The 22,747-nt window shown below is 39.9% G+C and overlaps 1 protein-coding gene across 1 annotated transcript; it reads right to left on the reverse strand.

Annotated features, from left to right (window-relative positions):
- Positions 1-16,571: 16,571 nt before the first annotated feature.
- LOC148977660 (paraneoplastic antigen Ma2-like) lies at positions 16,572-17,057 on the reverse strand. Its single transcript, XM_089134602.1, has one exon. It carries the CDS (start codon positions 17,055-17,057, stop codon positions 16,572-16,574), a length of 486 nt encoding a protein of 161 aa, XP_088990728.1.
- Between the last annotated feature and the right edge of the window lie 5,690 nt (positions 17,058-22,747).

Genomic DNA, 22,747 nt, shown 5'->3' on the forward strand with positions numbered 1-22,747 from the left:
GTTAAAAAAAAACGAGGTTTGCTACTTCATATTGCAGAGCGATAACAGAGTGATGTTACCTCAACGCCATCTCGCACTCTCAGCCCTTGCACTGAGCTTCGTGACGCACTTCCGTTTGGAAACAATACATATCGCTTATTTCCGGTTACGTTTACTTTCAATGTACTGCGGTCAATGAGTTGAACAAACACCACCTAAAATGAGTGTCTGTAATAAGATTTTATATTTTGGACATTTTTATTGACAGAAGAAGGGATATTCTGATGTTTAACGTGTGCAGAATTTTCAAAACTCATCGGAACATAAAGTTTAAATCCAAACCAAGCCAATCCGAGAAAGCTGCGGCTGTTAAAAATACGCCGTTATTTCACCACAGGGTGTCAGTGTTCGTCTACACTAGTGACTGCGACGCTGAAATGTGTGAGAACAGATTAATAACATCAGTACGAAACACGAACATTTATTTATTTAGATTAAATATTGTAATCATTCAGTGTCGTTTTTCAATGTCAATCATTTTACTATTACATGTTCATGCCCAAAATGCTTAATTAATATTCAGAGAAGTTGACTGTCATTCTCCTCTAGCTGCATGCGTTCTGATCGTAGGTAGGCACCTCGCATTCATTCATTCATTCATTCATTCATTCATTCATTCATTCATTCATTCATTCATTCAACTATTTTAAAAAGACAGGAATAAAGCACCAATGCACACTTTTTATTAGTCAAATTAATTAAAAAAATGTAAACTCAAGTATACTGTAGAATATAAGTAGGCTAATACGCTGTTAATGAGAAGACAACAGGTTAGTGGATAAATATATTAAGCCTATTTATTATTCAGAATTGAACAGTTAGATAGAAAATATATAGGAACATTTCACCAGGCTCAAGATAATTAATACAGAGATGTTATTGTTTTAATAAATTGGCGTCCATAAAACCTAGTGATAATCTGCATTCTCATGTATGGACGTGCGATGAACACTCTAACCGGAAACTCCCGGTATGTACGCGGAAGTAGTTGTGCAAGTAGTCCATTTTATACACATGCTCATAAAACAAACAAACAACAACAACAAAACAGACATAGCCTACTGTATTTGTTCTTATTGGATCTTAAAAGGGTCAAACTGTTTAATGTTGATCTATTAGGCAGCATGACGCAACAGTCTTATTATTTTAACGGAGCAAGAGTGACCCCTGTGGCTAGTATGCATCATTCACTTTTTTGAGGCCATTTAATTTTACATTAAGGTAGCACTGATTCTTTTTTTTATTCACACTCTATCAGCAACACGCAGCGACAGGATCCCTTTTATTTCAATGGAGAGCGGGCGATTTCCGGTGTCGTGCCAAGGTAACGTTACTTACCCCTGAAAGGAAGTGTATCCCCGCTCGCATTTAGCAGAAGGTGCGTAATTGCTTTGACCACGGTAAATGAAACTATACCATGTGAATTGTTTAAGTTATCGTTTTATTACAGTTTTTTTCAATTGCTTACACACTAAAATTAAAACTTTCCCACTATTAGCAAAACCTACACTCAAGGACCAAAACACCAGCCTAGATTTGCACAATTGTAAGCACGTTGTCACCTTCACCCTTTTTGCAAAACATTATACACATTATTTGTAAAACTCTACACACATCTTCACACCTTAGACCAGGGGCGGTTTCTTCATTAGGGCGATTGGGCGACGCACCACCAAAGTGTGAATCACATTCAAAAAAACAAAAACAATCTCATTCAACCACAGAGTTACGCTGCGCTAGCTGTCATAGCCTCTGGATATAGTCCAATCAGCGTCATGTCACGTTCTGTGGAGTACCGCCTCTTTTTGGGCGATTTCACTCTGGCTGAGAATCGCCCAGAGTGTTCCCATAGACTTACATTCAAAGATGTTTTTTTCGAACTGCAGGCACTGCAATGCATTCTCTATGGGTTCCGGGAGGGCTCGCACAAACGTGCTTACATCATCATACGTATCCTTAACTTGTGCAGCGATTGGTGGGAACAGACATACACTATTAAAAATCTTTAAGATTAAGTGACAAATAATATTTTAAAATAATTTTGAATCTAAACAACAACAATAAAAAATGAAACACATCTTTATTATCTTTATGAAATTAATAAAAAAAAAAAAACGAGAGCGAGAGAGACTGTTGGGACATCTCGTGAGTTGTGGCTACAGACAGTTGAACTTGAACAACAACGTCATCGCGAACGCAGTTATTAATTCTATCGTGGGATTAAAAGAAATACCATTCAGCCGTCGTAGTAATCAGGATAAAATGACAATTAAAGAGTTAGGGCCACCAAGACCAAATTTAAAGATAAAACAAGTATCTACAAAGGGCGGGAAATCATATCATAGAGGATTCTCGAGGAATTGGTACGAGCGGATAAAATGGCTAGCAGGGTGCGAAGTAGCTAATGCTTTATTCTGCTACCCCTGCATTCTCTTCCATCCTGAGAACGGGACGGACATCGCATGGACAACTACAGGTGTCACCGATATGCATCATCTCTCCGAGAAAGTGAAAAAACATGAAACATCGAAGGTGCATATGGACAGTTGCCTAAAATTGGCGGCTTTCGGGAAAGTCAATATTGCCACACAGTTGGACGACAGTTACCGGATAGCTGTACGTCGTCACAATGACGAGGTTAGTAAGAACCGACACATTCTTGGCCGTCTCATCGACTGTGTTAAGTTTTGTGGCCTGTTCGAATTAGCATTGAGGGGCAAAGATGAGAGCGAAGGCTCAAGCCACGCTGGCATTTTTCGTGGACTGGTCAACTTGGCAGCATCGCTTGACGAGGTGTTTGAGGAGCACTTGAAAACTGCCACAGTCTTTAAAGGTACATCAAAGACTGTTCAAAATGAGCTTTTGGATTGCATGCTGTCAGTCATCAGGGAGCATATAATGGAAGAGGTGAAGTCAGCTAGATTCGTAGCAATTCAAGCAGATGAGACTACTGACGTTTCTACACAGACTCAGTTAGTGCTTGTGTTGAGATACATTGACACGAACCATGCTGTGCAAGAACGTTTCTATGAATTCATCCCCATCTTGAATACAACAGCCGAGTCGATTGCCAGTGTGATTCTGGAGAGGCTGAACAGCCTTTTCACTGATGATGACAGAGGCAAACTCATCGCGCAAGCATACGACGGGGCAAGCTGAATTTGATCATGCAGCAAGCTACATCTCAAACTCCAGCAGTTAGAGTATTCTTTTCTGATCTGAGTGGCATTACCAGCTTTTTTACCCGGTCACCAAAACGCACTACTATTCTCGACGAGATTGTTGCACGAAGGCTACCAAGAGCCTCATCCACAAGATGGAACTTTAATAGCAGAATCGTGAACACTGTATGCGAGAACCTAGATGACCTTATTGAGTGTTTCAGCTGTATTGCGACTGACAGCTCCTTTGATAGCAACACGGTGAGGGAGGCATCTGGCTTTCTGAGGATGCTGCAAGATGAAGACTTTCAGTTTTTTTCTGCATCTGTTTCATCAAATCATGCCTCACGTTGACGTGATGTACCAGCAGCTGCAGAAGAAGAACATTGATGCAGTCTTCATCAAACAAGCCCTCCAGAACTTCACAATGAAAGTGCAGTCCATCAGGTAAGGTCATATCATACCTTCTCAATATAGGATCATGGCATTTAAAAATGTATGATATATGGTACCAAGATTTAGACACTTAAAAGTGGTGAACTAATTTAATCATCTGCATCTTTGGAAATTGTAATGACTTTGTCTGTAACAAAGTTTAGCAATCTTTTGAAGTATTCTCAGAAAGTATATCTAAAACAGACTATTTGTGTTGCTTCTGTTTTTTTAAGACATGAATAAGCATTTTCAATGACATGAGATTATTCATAAAACATGTTTTATTCATAAAAACACTGTTGATCTATCTGTGTTCAGGGACCAGAGCTCATTTCAGGAGCAAGTAGTAACAGGAACAACAAGATCTAGGAGGGGCTTGGGAGCAGACGACAAGCAGAGGCTGTCTAAAGAGGTATTTATTTCTGACCAATACTCCAGTGTTGGAAACTTTCACTTTATTTTTACAATCAGTTTAGGAACGGATGGGAGCAGTCTTTTTTACTCCTAGCATCATACTTTGAAATTTGTACATTCCATTCGACAACCAACACAATTTTTATCCTACACAGCAATGATTTAGTCAACAATATTGTTTGTCGCCACCTAGTGGAATCTTTAAGAAAAGAAACTCTGAGTGGACTGAAATTACATTTACTGGTCAAAAACCCTTCTCAAACTCCATTTGAGCTTGAATTTTGGTAAAATGTTAATTAACATAATAACACACACACAAATCATCGCTGTTGTATGTCCAAAACTGTTACTTTTCAGGAAACAAAGGAACCTGTTTCCCCCCCAAATAATTTCCAAGCTCTTAATGTTTTTCATTGGTTAAATATTTGTAAAACACATTGATGGATGTAAAGGGTGACCAATAGTATTAATTTTTGAAAAAATATGGAGATATAAAATCTTTATGTACAAGATATACTTTATATACCTTTTATCTCTGTTTTTATATTATAATAATTTATTTTATAACTAAAATAAAATGTATTTATTTTGTCAGGTCTGCGACACAATCTTGATCCACACCAAAGAAAGGTTTGCCTTTACCGACCACCTTGTAAGTGCCACGCTGCTACAAGGAGAGCTGTTTCAACAGCATGGCCATACATTCCCTGTTGAGGCTCTGAACATCACTGTCAGGGCATACCCGATGTTAAATAAAGCGAAGCTGAAGACTGAACTGTCTCTCATTTATGAGAGTCCAGAATTCAAGGGCTGCTCTGGTGCACTGGCGCTGTACCAGGTTTTGCTGAAGTACAACCTCCAGGATACTTTTACAGAGACTGTTGCTCTATTGAACATCCTAATAACCACTCCTATGACAACTGCTGAAGCTGAGAGGTGTTTCTCAACCTTAAAGAGAATCAAGACATTCCTGAGAAATGTAATGGGACAGGAATGTCTGAATGCACTGGCTATGCTTTCGATGGAGAGGGATCTAGTCAGGAACATGCCTGCTTTCAATGAGAAAGTAATTGATCACTTTGCTACATTGAAAGAGAGAAGAGCAAAATTTCAGTATAAGTAAGCAGTGTATTAAAGGGTTAGTTCACCCAAAAATGAAAATTATGTCAGTAATTACTCTCATTTTGTCCCAACCCCGTCAGACCTTCGTTCATCTTCGGAACACAAATTAAGATATTTTTGATTCAATCTGAGAGCTGGATCACTCCTCCATAGGCTTCTAAAGGACTGAAACTTCCTGGCCCAGAAAAGTTATTTAAGAGATCGTTAATATAGTCCATTTCAGTCCTTTAGAAGCCTATGGAGGAGTGATCCAGCTCTCAGATTGAATCAAAAATATCGTAATTTGTGTTCCGAAGATGAACGAAGGTCTGACGGGGTTGGGACAACATGACGGTGAGTAATTACTGAGATAATTTTCATTTTTGGGTGAACCATTTCTGACTAAGTGAGTAAATGTGAGTAAGGAGTAAAGTGAGTAATGTGAGTAAAGAGTAAAGTGAGTAATGTGAGTAATGTGAGTAAAGAGTAAAGTGAGTAATGTGAGTAAAGAGTAAAGTGAGTAATGTGAGTAAAGAGTAAAGTGAGTAAAGAGTAATGTGAGTAAAGAGTAAAGTGAGTAAAGAGTAATGTGAGTAATGTGAGTAGAGTAAAGGGAGTAAATGTGAGCAAAGTGAGTAATGTGAGCAAAGTGAGTAAAGAGTAATGCGAGTAAATGTGAGTAAAGTGAGTAAAGAGTAAAGTGAGTAATGTGATGTAATAAGTGTAATAATAGTGAGTAGAGAAACAAGAAGCTGCTTAAGCTGTTAATTTATCCATTGCATGGGTGGACCTTGTCCTTATCAATCATCCAAACATTTGCCCCCCCCCTGAGAGATTTTGCAGGAGCCGCCACTGCCTTAGACACAGATAAGGATTGTGAGGTTACTTCCTTGTCATTACAAAGCCCCAGTTTGCCATTGACCACACTAATGAATGAATTGGATATGCACATCCACCAGGTGTGGAAGCACACATGTGCTAATTTGAAAATGCAGCACTCAGGTGTGCTATAAAAGGCAGCAGGTGAGTTCACCTGTCAACAAAAATGGAAGGATCTACAAACCCAATTCCATAAAAGTTGGGACACTGTACAAATTGTGAATAAAAACAGAATGCAATGATGTGGAAGTTTCAAATTTCGATATTATATTTAGAATACAACATAGATGACATATCAAATGTTGAAAGTGAGACATTTTGAATTGCCATGCCAAATATTGACTCCTTTTGGATTTCATGAGAGCTACAAATTCCCAAAAAGTTGGGACAGGTAGCAATAAGAGGCCAGAAAAGTTAAATGTACATATAAGGAACAGCTGGAGGACCAATTTGCAACTTATTAGGTCAATTGGCAACATGATTGGGTATAAAAAGAGCCTCTCAGAGTGGCAGTGTCTCTCAGAAGTCAAGATGGGCAGAGGATCACCAATTCCCCCAATGCTGAGGCAAAAAATAGTGGAGCAATATCAGAGAGGAGTTTCTCAGAGAAAATTTGCAAAGAGTTTGAAGTTATCATCATCTACAGTGCATAATATCATCCAAAAATTCAGAGAATCTGGAACAATCTCTGTGCATAAGGGTCAAGGCCGGAAAACCATACTGAATGCCCGTGATCTTCGGGCCCTTAGACGGCACTGCATCACACACAGGAATGCTACTGTAATGGAAATCACAACATGGGCTCAAGAATACTTCCAGAAAACATTGTCAGTGTACACAATCCACCGTGCCATTCACCGTTGCCGGCTAAAACTCTATAGGTCAAAAAAGAAGCCATATCTAAACGGGAACCAGAAGCGCAGACGTTTTCTCTGGGCCAAGGCTCATTTAAAGTGGACTCTAGCAAAGTGGACAACTGTTCTGAGGTCAGACGAATCAAATTTTGAAGTTCTTTTTGGAAAACTGGGATGCCATGTCATCCGGACCAAAGAGGACAAGGACAACCCAAGTTGTTATCAGTGCTCAGTTCAGAAGCCTGCATCTCTGATGGTATGGGGTTGCATGAGTGCGTGTGGCATGGGCAGCTTACACATCTGGAAAGGCACCATCAATGCTGAAAGGTATATCCAAGTTCTAGAACAACATATGCTCCCATCCAGACATCGTCTCTTTCAGGGAAGACCTTGTATTTTCCAACAAGACAATGCCAAACCACATACTGCATAAATTACAACATCATGGCTGCATAGAAGAAGGATCCGGGTACTGAAATGGCCAGCCTGCAGTCCAGATCTTTCACCCATAGAAAACATTTGGCGCATCATAAAGAGGAAGATGCAACAAAGAAGACCTAAGACAGTTGAGCAGCTAGAAGCCTTTATTAGACAAGAATGGGGCAACATTCCTATTCCTAAACTTGAGAAACTTGTCTCCTCAGTCCCCAGACGTTTGCAGACTGTTATTAAAAGAAGAGGGGATGCCACACAGTGTGGTAAAAATGGCCTTGTCCCAACTTTTTTGAGATGTGTTGATGCCATGAAATTTAAAATCAACTTATTTTCCCCTTAAAATTATGCATTTTCTCAGTTTAAACATTTGATATGTCATCTATGTTGTATTCTAAATATAATATTGAAACTTCCACATCATTGCATTCTGTTTTTATTCACAATTTGTACAGTGTCCCAACTTTTATGGAATTGGGTTTGTAGAAGAAGAAGAGTGGGAATACGTAAGAGGGGGAGCTCAAAGAGGAGATGAAGGAGGAAGAGGAGAAGGAGGTAGAGGAGGAGGCCCAGGTAGAAGAAGAGGAGAAGGAGATAGAGGAGAAGGAGGTAGAGAAGGACCTGAAGGGTTGATATAACCTGAACAAAGAAGATGAGGACCAAACTCGACTCAAGAAATCCGTGCAAAACTTATTGACCATGTTATCAACAATGGACTGACACTGATGGAAGCTGGACAAAGAGATCAACCAAATCTCAGGAAAAAAATCACAAATCACACTCTTAGAAGAAGAGGTTCTATATATACCTTACTGTAAAAGGTTCTATCAGTGCTACGTATTTGGAACCCCTAAAAGGTTCTATACACTCTTAAAAAGGGTTCCTCTGGGTTCTACATAGAACCCTGGGGTTCCATATTTGGCCAATAGAACCTTTTACCAAAAAAATGGTTCTATATAGAGCCATTTTGGAGTTCCATATATGAAGCGGGGGATGGAACCATTTCTGGTTCTAAATAGAACCATTTCTTCTAAGAGTATTCTTGTTGCTAAGGGTATTCTACTGTATGAACTTCATGCAGTAATTTTTATTTGTCTACAGATTTTATTTTTGTCATTGATTTCATTGTTGGTTGATTACAGATTATGGTAAGAGATACTGTAAATAAATACTTGAAATATAAGTCTGCAGATATCACTATTTTTTTTTTCATCTAAATTATCCCTTAAATAACAATGTCTGGTCAAAAATCTAGCACATGATATTTCCTAAAAATAGTTTTTATACAAATGTGTTTTTTATTTATCACGGCAGTGTGAAACTGGCTGCAATAGTGTCTGATCATTGAGGACTGTGTTGGTTAAATGAAAACTGATAGCATTTTTACATATATGTGTATATCTTTTGACTGAAGTGTGTATGTTTTGACAGAGGTGTGTCATTTTGCAAACAATCTAGGAATTATGCCAATTGAGTGTGGTGTTTGGATAATTGTGATTATATTTTGAAACAAAGAACCCGATTTTCAAAATTGTGTGTAAACAATTGAAAAAAACTGTATTGTTCTTTTATCGACGAGGTTTAGCAAGACAGCTATATCACATGGCCCATCTATAAAAAAAAAAATTATTTTATTTTTCTGTAGGCTACGATCGAACTTCATGCACTGAATTGATCAATTCTCACGAGAATGTATAAAGTTACAGTAAAACCAAGACGACCATATCGTTTCACAAGCAAACAGCCTGTGGATATAAAATTGTTTTGGATCCCCCCTCCTCCTTCCATGGTGAGTTATTTTCAAAATGATTCAATAAAGCATTGCACCAAAAACATCGGCTGGTCATGACATAAAAACGATTTTGAAGTCCATATTCACTGCTGTTATTAGACATGATGTGAAGTATTCACAAAATAAAACACTTGATGATAGGCCATCATCTGTAGATTTTGGAGGGGATGATACATATTTTGGCAGGTCAAAAATACGGTCTGATAAAAATCTGTATCCCACTATAACTTTTGTCAGGAAACAAGAAATGTGTTCATATCTGTTACTAGACATGATGTGAAGTATTTACAAAATGAAACACTTGATGATAGGCCATCATCTGTAGATTTTGGAGCGGGGATAGGCTACATATTTTTGCAGGTCAAAATACAATCTGAAAAAATCTGCATCCCACTATAACTTTTGTCAGGAAACAAGAAATGTGTTTATCATAGGCGTCATTTACGGCGGGGACGGGTGGGACATGTCCCCACCACTTTTTTTGCCAGGGTCGATTTTGTCACCACCACTTTTGAAACATCTCGCGGCACAGATCATGTACCAATACAAATAAAACATCTCCAGTTAACAGCATTCATTTCATTTGTTTTTTAAATAACAGGTGATCTAGTACTGAAATGTGTTGTCTTCTCTCGGAAACGCGCTTCAATCCGTTGCGGAGATTCGTTCCGGTGAAATCACAAATCAAAATGCACACAAACGTGTCTGTCCCTGTTTCTCATGGGTTCTAATCCGCTCTCGTATTTTTTTCCCTCATCAAAACATGTACAGCCACTGATAAACATTATATCAATTCAACCACTGATAAACATTATTGGATGTGATGAGGGGAAAAAAAAACTATACGAGTGTGGATTAGAACCTCAAACCTCCCGAGTCTCGACACGCTAGGCAAAAAATTTTACCCCTAGACCATCACCGTGCACATTCAATAAAGGGCATAGCCTATATACTGTGTATACTTACTATACTCGGACATTGTGCTCATTTTTATTTATGTACATCAGGAAGCTACAGGACATCGTCTTTCAATACATGACCTACTCGAAAGAGAAAAAAAGAATGAATGCGTCATTGTACCCAGCACTTTTGAAAATGCCCTTCCGAATACGTCTCTGTCCCCAGCACATTTCAAACCAAACTGATGCCCATGGTGTTCATATTCACTGCTGTTACTAGACATGATGTACAGTATTCACAACATAAAACACTTGATGATAGGCCATCATCTGTAGATTTTGGAGGGGGATACATATTTTTGCAGGTCGAAAATGCAATCTGTATCCCACTATAACTTTCACGAGTTCACACTTACATATAATTTTGAGGGATTAAGATTTAATGCATATTTGGCGTGCTGTCCAGAGGGCTCCGAGCTCGGAATTCTGCCCGAACCCAGAGTACTCCCCCCGTATGTAAGTGATTTTTTGAAAGAGGAGTGTGGAGAACTAGGAGTGTGGAGAAGGGGTGGAGGAGGGATGCTGCAAACTGTCAATGGATCGAGGTAAGACTGCTGAGTCTATAGCTGTGTCCCAATGTGAAGGCTGCATCCTCCGAAGGCCGTATTTGAAGGCCGATTGCGTCACAGCCACGCGTCGAAGGACGTCACAATTCAAACTAGGCTGCATCCGCGAAGGACGCATTTGAAGACCGATTGCATCATCGCGGTGGGATGAAGGCTGTCCTAATTCAGTTATGCATGTCGCTACTCGATCCGTACCGGAAACACGATCTGTACTGCGCATGTGCGAGAACGAATTTTTTCTGCCACTTCCTGTCTTCGTCAATGTTTTTACGACAACTGTCACAACACTCACTAGTCACTACTTGATCAGTACTTTTCCGCCCTGATTTGTACTGTACTTATCCTGCATGTGCGAAAAAAATATTGGTTCTTTTGCATTTTATGTTAAAATTCAAGAATTTCTCTTAAAAGGAAAAATGCCTGCTACGTTCACACCGGACGCGAATAGGGCGTCAGGCGCGAATGATTTCAACGTTAAGTCAATGCAAAGACGCTTTACACGCGTTAAAAATTCCTGCGGCGCGAAGTTCGCGCGAATTGAGCGTCTGGCGCGTGAAGCGCGTTACGCGCGAATGATTCAGTTAGTGCCATTTGTGCATTCACGCGTTTGATGCGAATTCACGTCTGCCGCCCGAGTTGAAAAATCTGAACTTTGGCGTGAATTCGCGCCGCGTTAACCAATCAGGAGCCTAGCTGCTTGCTCACGTGGTGAAGTGTCTGGACGCTTCAATAAATTATTTTGTTAATATGACTAAATGCATGGTGAGATTATGCACAACAAAGCAAATGTTTTATCACTTAAAACATTATTTCTATATACGAGACATGTTCATTTTGTATTGTTATTCATTCCATAGCAAGATTATATGAAATAGTATTATGTTGTAAAGACAATCAACATATGTGCATAAATTCGTGTCTGGACGTGAGAGAGAGAAAAAAAATCACAGGAGAGGTTAATAACTTTTGAAGGCTGGCTCTATTTATCATCAAAACAAAAATAAATGACAGCTAGATCAGATGGATGAGGGCGAGGGTGATCCTTGCTCCGATGCGGGACAACATGTCATCAAACTGGGCGCGTGACAGGCGGAAGTACCGCTGACAGCGGCCGTCATCCAGCGCAGCTCCTGGAGCGAGCAAATGGTGAAACTAGCCAAACGGTTCGGCTCCGAAGGGTCCGGTGGACACAAATATACGGCGACGATGATCCCCACCCCGCTGTTCTGCTCTCCAGAGTAAATACAGAGCGGTAACTCTCTTGATGAATGGTCGACATAAAAACAATGGCCGCCAACGGATTTCGATTCTGACGCGCGTCACGCGCGTGAATTTCGCTTCAAACTTTTGTTTTTACGTGCGCCAGTTTCGCTCTTGACACGCGAATTACACAAAGTGGTCAAGCGTCAAACTAGACGCGCCAGGGGCGAATTTGACGCGCGATTCGCGTCCGGTGTGAACGTAGCATAACAATCACGAGGAGCGTCGGAAAGTGAGACGGTCGTCTGCGAATTTTATCGTCAAAGGTAGCTATGACTAAGGCTTAAGGACGACACATTTGGCTACGCATCGACGCATAATGGCGGCCAAAGCGTAGCGAGCCATGCGGACGCGTATGCGTACTGATGCGTTGACTATGTAACGGCCCTAATGGTTTTCACATAATACCAAATATGTTAAAATGTGTAAAGTGTTAAATAACAATAATAAACTCATGCTTCAAATCGAACTTTTATCAATTTATTTGTCAGAGCTACCCAATCGTAGCACACTGTATTGGTGGGGAAACACGCCAGCATCTGATAAAAAGTTATCAGCCAGCTGCTCCCTGACAAGTGCCGCTCTCCGGGAGGGTCTGCTGCTGCCGACCGAAAACCGTTGTCCGTCGACCATGTTCTGGTCCCCCACAACGTGCCTCCACTCCACTCTCCAGGCTGGACCTCTCCAGTGTCAGGCGTCGCATCCACAAAGGTGGCGGGCATGTATCTGGCACGTTCAGTGGATGCCAGAAAGTTGTGGAGAGCCACGCACGCCTTCACGAGCTTCACCCCTTTTTCAGATTTGCAGTGAAAAATCTACTATCCCCTGTTGCGTGACCGGTGTATTGCATTTTACGCATCGCCCGTGACGCTTGCGTTTGCTTTAACACTATGAAAGGGAGCGCGTCGCTCGCGTCACTCGCGTTGCTTTCTCGTGTAGCTCGCGTTGACTATGTAACGGCCCTTAGACTAATCCAGGAGTAGGCTTTAGTTCAATTGTGTTGTGTAACAATATATCATAATACAAAAATCCAACTATGTATCGTGTGTAGTGACAATGAATCGTGGATAGTCCCCCCAAAATAAAAATTACTGTGTGAGGAAATATATATATATACATACTATGCTCTGAGTGTAACCCAAGCGATGCTCCGGATTCTTTAAATGTGTCTCTCGACTTGCAACTATGCAATATTGTTATTCTTTCCCTTCCTTGAGATCTAATATCTCAATTAACTGTCTACTAATTAACTGCAAGCAACACCATTTGGTAAGTATAAACAAATAATAACATTTATTCACACACAATAAAATAAATATTTAAACAAACAAAAAAACCCTTGTATTGAGTCTATAAACTTCAAATATAAATCAACCCTTGTCTCTTATTTTCTCTTTCACAAAAATAGACTCAATTCACTTTCACTCTGTGACTTTAAGATAAACTAACTCACTTTAAATTATTTCACTAGATTGAAAACAAAGTTAGGAATAACCTTTTCAATTACATCACATAAATCTCAAATAACACTTTTGAACACTTTTGTGAAATGTAAACACTGTACCGTACCCTTTCAGTGATCACTCGTTTATGCGCGCGCACACTCACACACACAATTGTAAAAGTCACCACCCAACCCCCGTTGCAGGCCTGTATCGTTGCTAGAGTTCGCTGTGGCCTAGAAACAACAAATGGCCTCTTCACTCTGTCGAGCAAACAAAACAAAACCAGATCACCTGAATTCCTCCGTCAGCAAACGACTCTCAGCAACTCTTCATCCACCACGAGCACCTGCACACACTGGTGTTACTGGACCCATCGCCTCACCATCTTCTTCCCCGACAGCAGCAAACGAACCCCAGAGCTCATCCGATCTAGACCCGCTCTGATCAAAGTCCAGCGAACCGGTGTCCTCTTCACACGGATACAATAATCAACGCGCAGTCCGCATATAAATGTCCGTGATTCTACCGCGTTTCCTTCAGTGTATTTTATCCACACTATGAAAATAAAGAGCTAGACGAACTCCTGTTTGGAGTAACTCTTTCACAAATATTTCTGTGTTGTAGAAAAGTCCGAACTGAATAAATGCACAAATTAAATACTTATACAGCACTTAGATTACATTTTTTCTCCTCAGCCTTTTACAACACCCGCTTCTCTCTCCTCTCTCTCAGAATCTCTCCCTCTCATCCAATCCAAAAACACCCTCTGAATAAAGAGGGCGGGATAAAACACACAACATCCAATGAAAATAAAATAATACAAGAATGCTAGGCAAAAGCACATTTTCCCCTAGTGCATTACAGACAAACTTTAATCTCCCTCATCATTATTAAAGCAACACATCCCCGTTATAATCTTATTCAAGTGAAACCCTTTACATCACTTATAAATCCTACAAATGAACTTCTATTAATGACTGATACTATTGTTTAATCAATAATTCCCTACTTACTCAGAACTATTTCTGTAATAATCTCAGAAATAAGATTTTAATAACCTTGTAAGGAATATTAATAAACCACCTGGGTTACACTCTCCCCCTACTAAACTACTCATGTCCTCATGAGTCTCCAATTACAACTGTAGTAGGACTTCAGGTTTTGGATTCCTTTTCTCCTGACCACATTGTTCACAGGTGGCCATAGTCACTCCTCTTTTTAGAAGACTCTTGAATCTTCACAACCATACCCCTATACACAATAGTCAAAGGCTTATCAGAGGGCTTTCCAAGTTCATCATAACTCAACTTCTGAACTGGTTTAATCCTCCTCTTCAGAGAATTCCTTCCTCTCTCAATCTCATCTTCTCCACTTGCAACATTCACAGTTTCAATTCCTCCTTCTTCAGAAACTGAATCCTCAATGTTCCCCTCCATTTGAGCATCAGACTCCACTCCTCCAGTCAGTTCTACCTGAACAGGATCCTCGTGAGACCTATTAGGGCTCGGTTCGTTCTCCCTCCCAGTTGACGGAAAGGACAGTCTTTCAAGGTTCATAGTCCTTTCAACTGGATAATAAACATAATCACTACTGTCACCACTCTCAGAATTCCAGTCCACTGATTCACGATTCCCCCTTTCATGATTCATGACTTTCTTCTGTTTTCTTTCCACAGTTTTAGATCTGGTCACCACACGGCGTGAACTGTCCTCCCTCTCTGAAGGTAAGTTTAATCGCACTCCCTCACCAATCGGCAACAAGTGATCTCTGTGCAAAGTTCTCACCCCTCCGGTTCCAGTCTTCGGCTTCACCCTGTACACAGGTAAATTTTCCAGCTTCTCCAGAACAAGGTAAGGTACTGAACCCCACTTATCTCTCAATTTCTGCTTCCCAGTTGTAGCCAAGTTTTTCACCAGCACAGAGTCTCCTTTTCCCAGCTCACAGAACTTCACTCTCCGATCGTAGAGTCTTTTGTTCCTCTGCTCCGTTTTCTGTGCATTCTGCAGTGATAACTCAAATGCTTTTCTCAAATCCTCTTTCATTCTCTCTACATACTTCACATGCTTTTCTCCTCTTCTCCCGTCTCCAGCACTTCCAAAACGCACATCAATTGGAAGGCGAGCCTCTTTCCCGAACATAAGGTAGTAAGGAGAAAATCCAGTAACTTCACTCTTCGTGCAGTTATACGCATGCACCAGCTGACTCACACTCTGACTCCATATCTCCTTCTTAGAAGCATCCAAGGTTCCTAGCATGGATAACAATGTCCTGTTAAAATGTTCCGGTTGCGGATCTCCCTGAGGATGATATAGCGAGGTACGAGACTTTCTGATCCCCAGAATTCCAAGCAACTCCTTGATCAGTCGGCTCTCAAAGTCTCGACCCTGGTCAGAGTGTATCCTAGCAGGTAATCCGTAATGAACGAAGAACTTCTCCACTAGGATCTTTGCGACCGTCAGTGCCTTCTGATCTCTGGCAGGATACGCTTGTGCATAACGTGAAAAATGATCAGTTACAACAAGAACATTTGATACTCCTTTCAAGTCTGGCTCAATCGATAGGAAATCAATGCAAACAAGATCCATTGGCCCTCTGCTTGAAATATGATTCAAGTACGCAGATCTTTGCGGCAATGTCTTCCTCGCAATACACCTCCCACAATTCTTCACATATCTTTCCACTTCCATGGACATATGCGGCCAGTAAAATCTGTCTTTGCACAGCTCAGTCGTTCTCTCAATCCCCAGATGACCCGACTCATCATGTAGAGAATGCAAGACTTCCTGTCCGTACTTTCCAGGCAAAACCAACTGTAATTTCTCTCCTCCAAGAGAATTCTGTGTCACTCTGTGCAACAGATGATTACGAATGACCAACTTTTTCCCTTGTTTCCGCAAGAAAGTCTCCAACACATCTGAACTCTTTGTTGTTTTCAAAAACTTTCCAAACTCCACATCTCGCATCACTGTGCCAATGACCGGATCTTCCCTTTGGGCCATTCTCAACTCCTGGTTAGTCAACGAATCACTCTCATTAGTGTCCAAACGAATTGGGCAAACATACAGTTCTGGAACACTTTCAACTCCAACACCCAACTGATCAACCAGTCTGTCCTCCCCTTCTTCAGCTGAGTAAGTACTCCTCACATGTCCACAAATAGCTTTTACCCCAGATCTAGGGATATCCATCCAGATGGTAGTTCCATCTGTATCCGCAGGAAAACGTGACAGCACATCAACCCTCCATCATTCTCGCCTGTTCCAACCAGTTCTCGAAACTCTCCTCTCCAACCGGAATAGGAATGATACCAGAGAACATCCTTAATCTTCTGTAAGCATTTGAATCTCCAGAAGGTTTTGTCTTCTCCAGCAGATCACCAACAGCACGAATGATGGACTCAGGCGATGCAGCAGTCGAACCAGACGAATGGAACAATGATCCCACATCACTCATGGATTTTCCTTCCTCACGAAGAAATTTTTTCAACTTCTCTGCGAAATCAGAAGCATGTAGATCAGCCGATGCTACAATAACTCTCCATGGATCTTCACCATCCGCTCTCGGCAACTCAGCTGGTATGCGAGATGAGTCAATTTTCTCTCGGCATTCACACAATACCATCACAGTATTTGGAGTTTTCCCCGCTTTGGAGTCTCTTACTCTCACTTTGCCAACAGCTTTTATGGTTTGGACCGCTTCTTCAATGAATGCCACCTCCATTGTTGATGGTACCCCCATTAACATGATAGCATGATTTTCATCACCAAAGCTTCCTCACTCCACTCTTTAAGTTCAGCAGCCAACAGTTCATCACTCTTGAACTCCATCTTGAAGCAGAAAAGAGTAAGAAACAACTACTTTAGTCTTCTTAAATCTTCAACGGGATCTCAGGAAAATAATAATTTATCCCGGACGAGCCCCCAAATTGTGTAGCGCCCCCTATGCTCTGAGTGTAACCCAAGCGACGCTCCGGATTCTTTAAATGTGTCTCTCGACTTGCAACTATGCAATATTGTTATTCTTTCCCTTCCTTGAGATCTAATATCTCAATTAACTGTCTACTAATTAACTGCAAGCAACACCATTTGGTAAGTATAAACAAATAATAACATTTATTTACACACAATAAAATAAATATAAACAAACAAAAAAACCCTTGTATTGAGTCTTAGTAAACTTCAAATGTAAATCAACCCTTGTCTTTTATTTTCTCTTTCACAAAAATAGACTCAATTCACTTTCACTCTGTGACTTTAAGATAAACTAACTTCACATTTCACTAGAATGAAAACAAAGTTAGGAATAACCTTTTCAATTACATCACATAAATCTCAAATAACACTTTTGTAATGTAAATGTAAACACTGTACCGTACCCTTTCAGTGATCACTCATTTATGCACGCGCACACTCACACACACAATTGTAAAAGTCACCACCCAACCCCCGTTGCAGGCCTGTATCGTTGCTAGAGTTCGCTGTGGCCTAGAAACAACAAATGGCCTCTTCACTCTGTCGAGCAAACAAAACAAAACCAGATCACCTGAATTCCTCCGTCAGCAAACGACTCTCAGCAACTCTTCATCCACCACGAGCACCTGCACACACTGGTGTTACTGGACCCATCGCCTCACCATCTTCTTCCCCGACAGCAGCAAACGAACCCCAGAGCTCATCCGATCTAGACCCGCTCTGATCAAAGTCCAGCGAACCGGTGTCCTCTTCACACGGATACGATAATCAACGCGCAGTCCGCATATAAATGTCCGTGATTCTACCGCGTTTCCGTCAGTGTATTTTATCCACACTATGAAAATAAAGAGCTAGACGAACTCCTGTTTGGAGTAACTCTTTCACAAATATTTCTGTGTTGTAGAAAAGTCCGAACTGAATAAATGCACAAATTAAAAACTTATACAGCACTTAGATTACATTTTTTCTCCTCAGCCTTTTACAACACCCGCTTCTCTCTCCTCTCTCTCAGAATCTCTCCCTCTCATCCAATCCAAAAACACCCTCTGAATAAAGGGGGCGGGATAAAACACACAACATCCAATGAAAATAAAATAATACAAGAATGCTAGGCAAAAGCACATTTTCCCTAGTGCATTACAGACAAACTTTAATCTCCCTCATTATTATTAAAGCAACACATCCCCGTTATAATCTTATTCAAGTGAAACCCTTTACATCACTTATAAATCCTACAAATGAACTTCTATTAATGACTGATACTATTGTTTAATCAATAATTCCCTACTTACTCAGAACTATTTCTGTAATAATCTCGGAAATAAGATATTAATAACCTTGTAAGGAATATTAATAAACCACCTGGGTTACATATATATATATATATATATATATATATATATATTCAGAGTTTTTGTGTAAGTGCTACATTAAACTACTATATAACGTTGATTATAATGTATAATAATGCAATGGGTAATATTTGTGGTTCCTGATAATGCTAAACGTCTTATGTTACCAGAATGTTAAGCATATTCGTCTAAAATAATCAAGTATTTCCAGCTTAAAGATTGTAAAAAATTATAAATATTTTTATTCTGGTGGCAGCATTGTCCTTGGGTTACAAACACCAAGTCCAAGCCTATTCATTTAAACCCACATTGTAATATCAATGTTAGCGTTTTAATCAACATTTTGTGTTAACCTAGTGCTTGTAACCCAAGGACAGCGGTAACACCAGAATAATAATATTCATGATTCTGAAGCTGAAGATATAGAATTATTTTAGACGAATATGCTTGCTCTCTTTCACTGAAAAGATGTATTTAAAATAATGTTGGCCACTTTTTACTGGTAACATCAGACATTTGGCATTATCAGGACACACAAATATTCACCCAATGCATTATTATACATTATATTCAACATTATATATAGTAGTTTAATGTAGTACTCTCACACAGTAATTTTTATTTTGAGGGGACTATCCACGATAAGTATTGTTGCGTTTTTGTACTGCGATATATTGTGGCATGATATATTGTTACACCCCTAGTATTGTTACACCTAGTGTTTATAAACATGCCTTAGAAAAATTAACATTACTGGTGTGTATTCTGAGACAAAAAAAATGGCACTGACATATTTTAAGATGTGTTAGTCACGATGTTGCTTGCTTTCAGTTAAAATAGATCAAATATGCATTTTACTCTCTGGGCCTAGTCTGTGTGAAACTGTTGGTAAAAGAACCAGAAGATTTTATAAGAAAAAAAATAGAAGAGAACTGACTGACTGGTACAACCTCTTGTGCTAAATGGACAAATTTGTTTAAACCCTTACGAAAAATAATTGCAGTACAATGAAGTACAACTGCAGTAAAACTGCAGTTCAAAGCAGTATAACTGCAGTACAATGAAGTACAACTGTAGAATTGCAGTATTAACGAAGTATAACTGCAGTATAGATACAATGTGACTGTAGTACATTGAAGTGCAACTGCAGTAAAACCACAGTACAAAAAGTAGAACTTCAGAATAGTGAAGTAAAACTGCAGTACAACTGTAGATTTGCAGTATTAACAAAGTATAACTGCAGTATAGATACAATGTGACTGCAGTACAACTGTAGATTTGCCGTATTAACAAAGTATAACTGCAGTATAGATATAATGTGACTGCAGTACAACTGTAGATTTGCCGTATTAACGAAGTATAACTGCAGTATAGATATAATGTGACTGCAGTACAACTGTAGTTTTGTAGTATTAACAAAGTATAACTGAAGTATACAATGTGACTGCAGTACAACTGTAGATTTGCAGTATTAACAAAGTATAACTGCAGTATAGATACAATGTGACTGCAGTACAACTGTAGATTTGCCGTATTAACGAAGTATAACTGCAGTATAGATATAATGTGACTGCAGTACAACTGTAGATTTGCCGTATTAACGAAGTATAACTGCAGTATAGATATAATTTGACTGCAGTACAACTGGGTGTAACCCTGTGTAATAATTTGCAAGGTTTATTTTGTTTATTATTTTTAAAATATATGTTGTGTACCTATATAGTTCATGGGCATGTTATAAATGTATATGGTTGTGGATAAGTTATGTTTACTAAGTTAATGTTATATTCATTTGTATTATTTTTGTATTTGGTCATTTCTATTGTTTATCCAATCAAATTCTCTAGTCTATGTTGGGTGTCCAGTCAATTCGGTAGATTAAGGTAAGGGGGCGGAATGACGGAAGGGCAAAAGGGGAACGAGGAAGAATCGGGAGAGCACGAGGGAGAAGAGCGTGCGATCATCTGGTGTGATATTGTTTCATAAAAAATATAGTATAACTAATGCTATAATGTGATGCAATAGTTAATGTAGTTAGTGTGTTGTCAAAACGAGAACAGAAACTTATACTACAGAGACGGGGACTGAACAGTGTCTATCTCGCTCGGATGGATTGTGTGTTTAGTTGGCGAGTCGTCAGCGTGAGGATTCGTGGCAGTTTCAGATGATGATGATTCCAGATGACTTGTGAGTTGAACGTGAGTGCTCGGAATTCCTTTGGCCTTAAGGAAATCGCCGCGATCGTGGGGTTGACGGACATCTAACGTCGTGAGGTGAAACACGCTCTTCTGATTGGATTAAGGTATTTTTGTTTCTCTGCTCAGTGTTGAGTGAAGCGGTCTTTTATTTTATTTTTTGACCACAACGTACCCCAGCTTCAAACAGGCCTGCAACATAAAAAAATGAAAGACTTACAGATCAAATAAGGTGTGAGCTCACATATTGCCGGCTTAGTATTTGTTTGAAGAGTCTTTCGAGTTGAGAGAGTTTGGGGACTCAAATTTAAAAGGGTACCAACAAAAGAGGGTAACAAATACTTATTTACAAAATGTGAATATGTGAAATGTGTATTTTATTTTATTTTCTGTATTCATCTGGGTGAATTGGTGACATTCCTGTTTGAATTGTTAAAATTGTTATTTTATTTTACAACCTGAAAAAATTCTAAAACTTGACCTTTTATTTTTTATTTTTATCTAGTAAATTGTTATTTACAGTATACTTGAGTGTTTTTTTGAGTGTCCATATAGTATGAGGTTTTCTTTTATTGGACAATTACTTTGTTGACTGAAGATAAATCCTAAAATCCTTATTCTTTAGTGTTGATGTGATTTTAGATGATAGTGAGAGTTTTAGGGACCCAAGGAACTAAGTAACAAACATAGTTACACAATATAGGATAAAGTGAGTAAATAAGCACACTTGGCTCACAATAGATTTGATAAAACAGAGTTTATTCATACGAACCCTGAGCGCTCCATCATCTATATATATAGGAAAGGGAAAAAAGCGCTACATAAATTGGAGGCCCCGCTGGGATCCTTGTGTGTCCCGTCACAGTTGTGTGCTGTAAAAGAAGAAACAAAAATCACTCTCAGTGATCATCTAGTTAGCACAGTGTGACCATGACTGCATATTCTATATATCCTGGGCTGGTGGATGAGCTTAAAGGATGGTGTCGAGGAGAAATGCTTAACGAGGCACATGCATTGATGGTCATTGTCCCTGAAGATGTAGATATTTCTCAAATTGAAGAAACTCTCCAATCTGTTAAATGTCTGGGGCGAGTGCGTGTGAGAGGACGCATGTACAACTGCAAACTGAATAGTTTGACTGTTTTATGTGAATGCAAAGAAGTTGTAGACCCTTCTAAAGTCCCTCCTGACATATTTCCCACAGGCGGAATGGTAGCCTGGCCGATTGTCATGGTTACACGAAGTCCAGTTTCCCCGAGTGCTCCCTCTAGTGGAGAGCAGAATTTTTCATCTACAGCTGTGGATGATAGCAAGATTCAGGAATTGTTGGGCGCACATGATGGCTCGGCTGAGTCCATTATTCGTGCCGTGGGGGATCTGTTATCTAAAATAGAAAAACCAGTGAGCGATAGCAGCAGTTACCGTAGGCTCCGTGTTTTTTCTGGGGCTGTGCCAACTCCTGCCGGAGAAGAGCCTTTAGAACATTGGCTAGAGCAAGCTCGTCTTATGGTAGAAGAAAGCGATTGCTCAGATAAAGAAAAAAGACGTCGGATTATGGAGAGTCTACGAGGTCCAGCCTTGGCAATAATAAAAGCTGCTCGTGTAACCACTGCTGATCTCAAGCCAGAACAATGTTTAGAAGCCATTGAAAGTGCCTTTGGTTCTGCTGAATCAGGGGAAGAGCTGTATATTGCTTTTCGGTTGATGCAGCAACAGCCCAGTGAAAAACTGTCAGACTTTCTTAAAAGGATGGAACAGGCGCTGACCAAAGTCATACAGCGAGGTGGTCTGTCAGTTGCAGCTGCAAACCGTACAAGAGTGGAACAGTTACTTCGAGGAGCCATTGCTGCTGATCTCATGTTGGTTAATCTTAAGTTGAGGGAAAGGAAGGA

Source organism: Pimephales promelas, chromosome 8 (genome assembly GCF_988280905.1).
Source record: "Pimephales promelas chromosome 8, fPimPro1.hap1.1, whole genome shotgun sequence".
Taxonomy (NCBI): Eukaryota; Metazoa; Chordata; class Actinopteri; order Cypriniformes; family Leuciscidae; genus Pimephales; species Pimephales promelas.

Bases quoted from the DNA above. Each gene is read 5' to 3' on its own strand.
- LOC148977660 (XM_089134602.1), bottom strand. From the start codon at position 17,057: ATGGAGGTGGCATTCATTGAAGAAGCGGTCCAAACCATAAAAGCTGTT.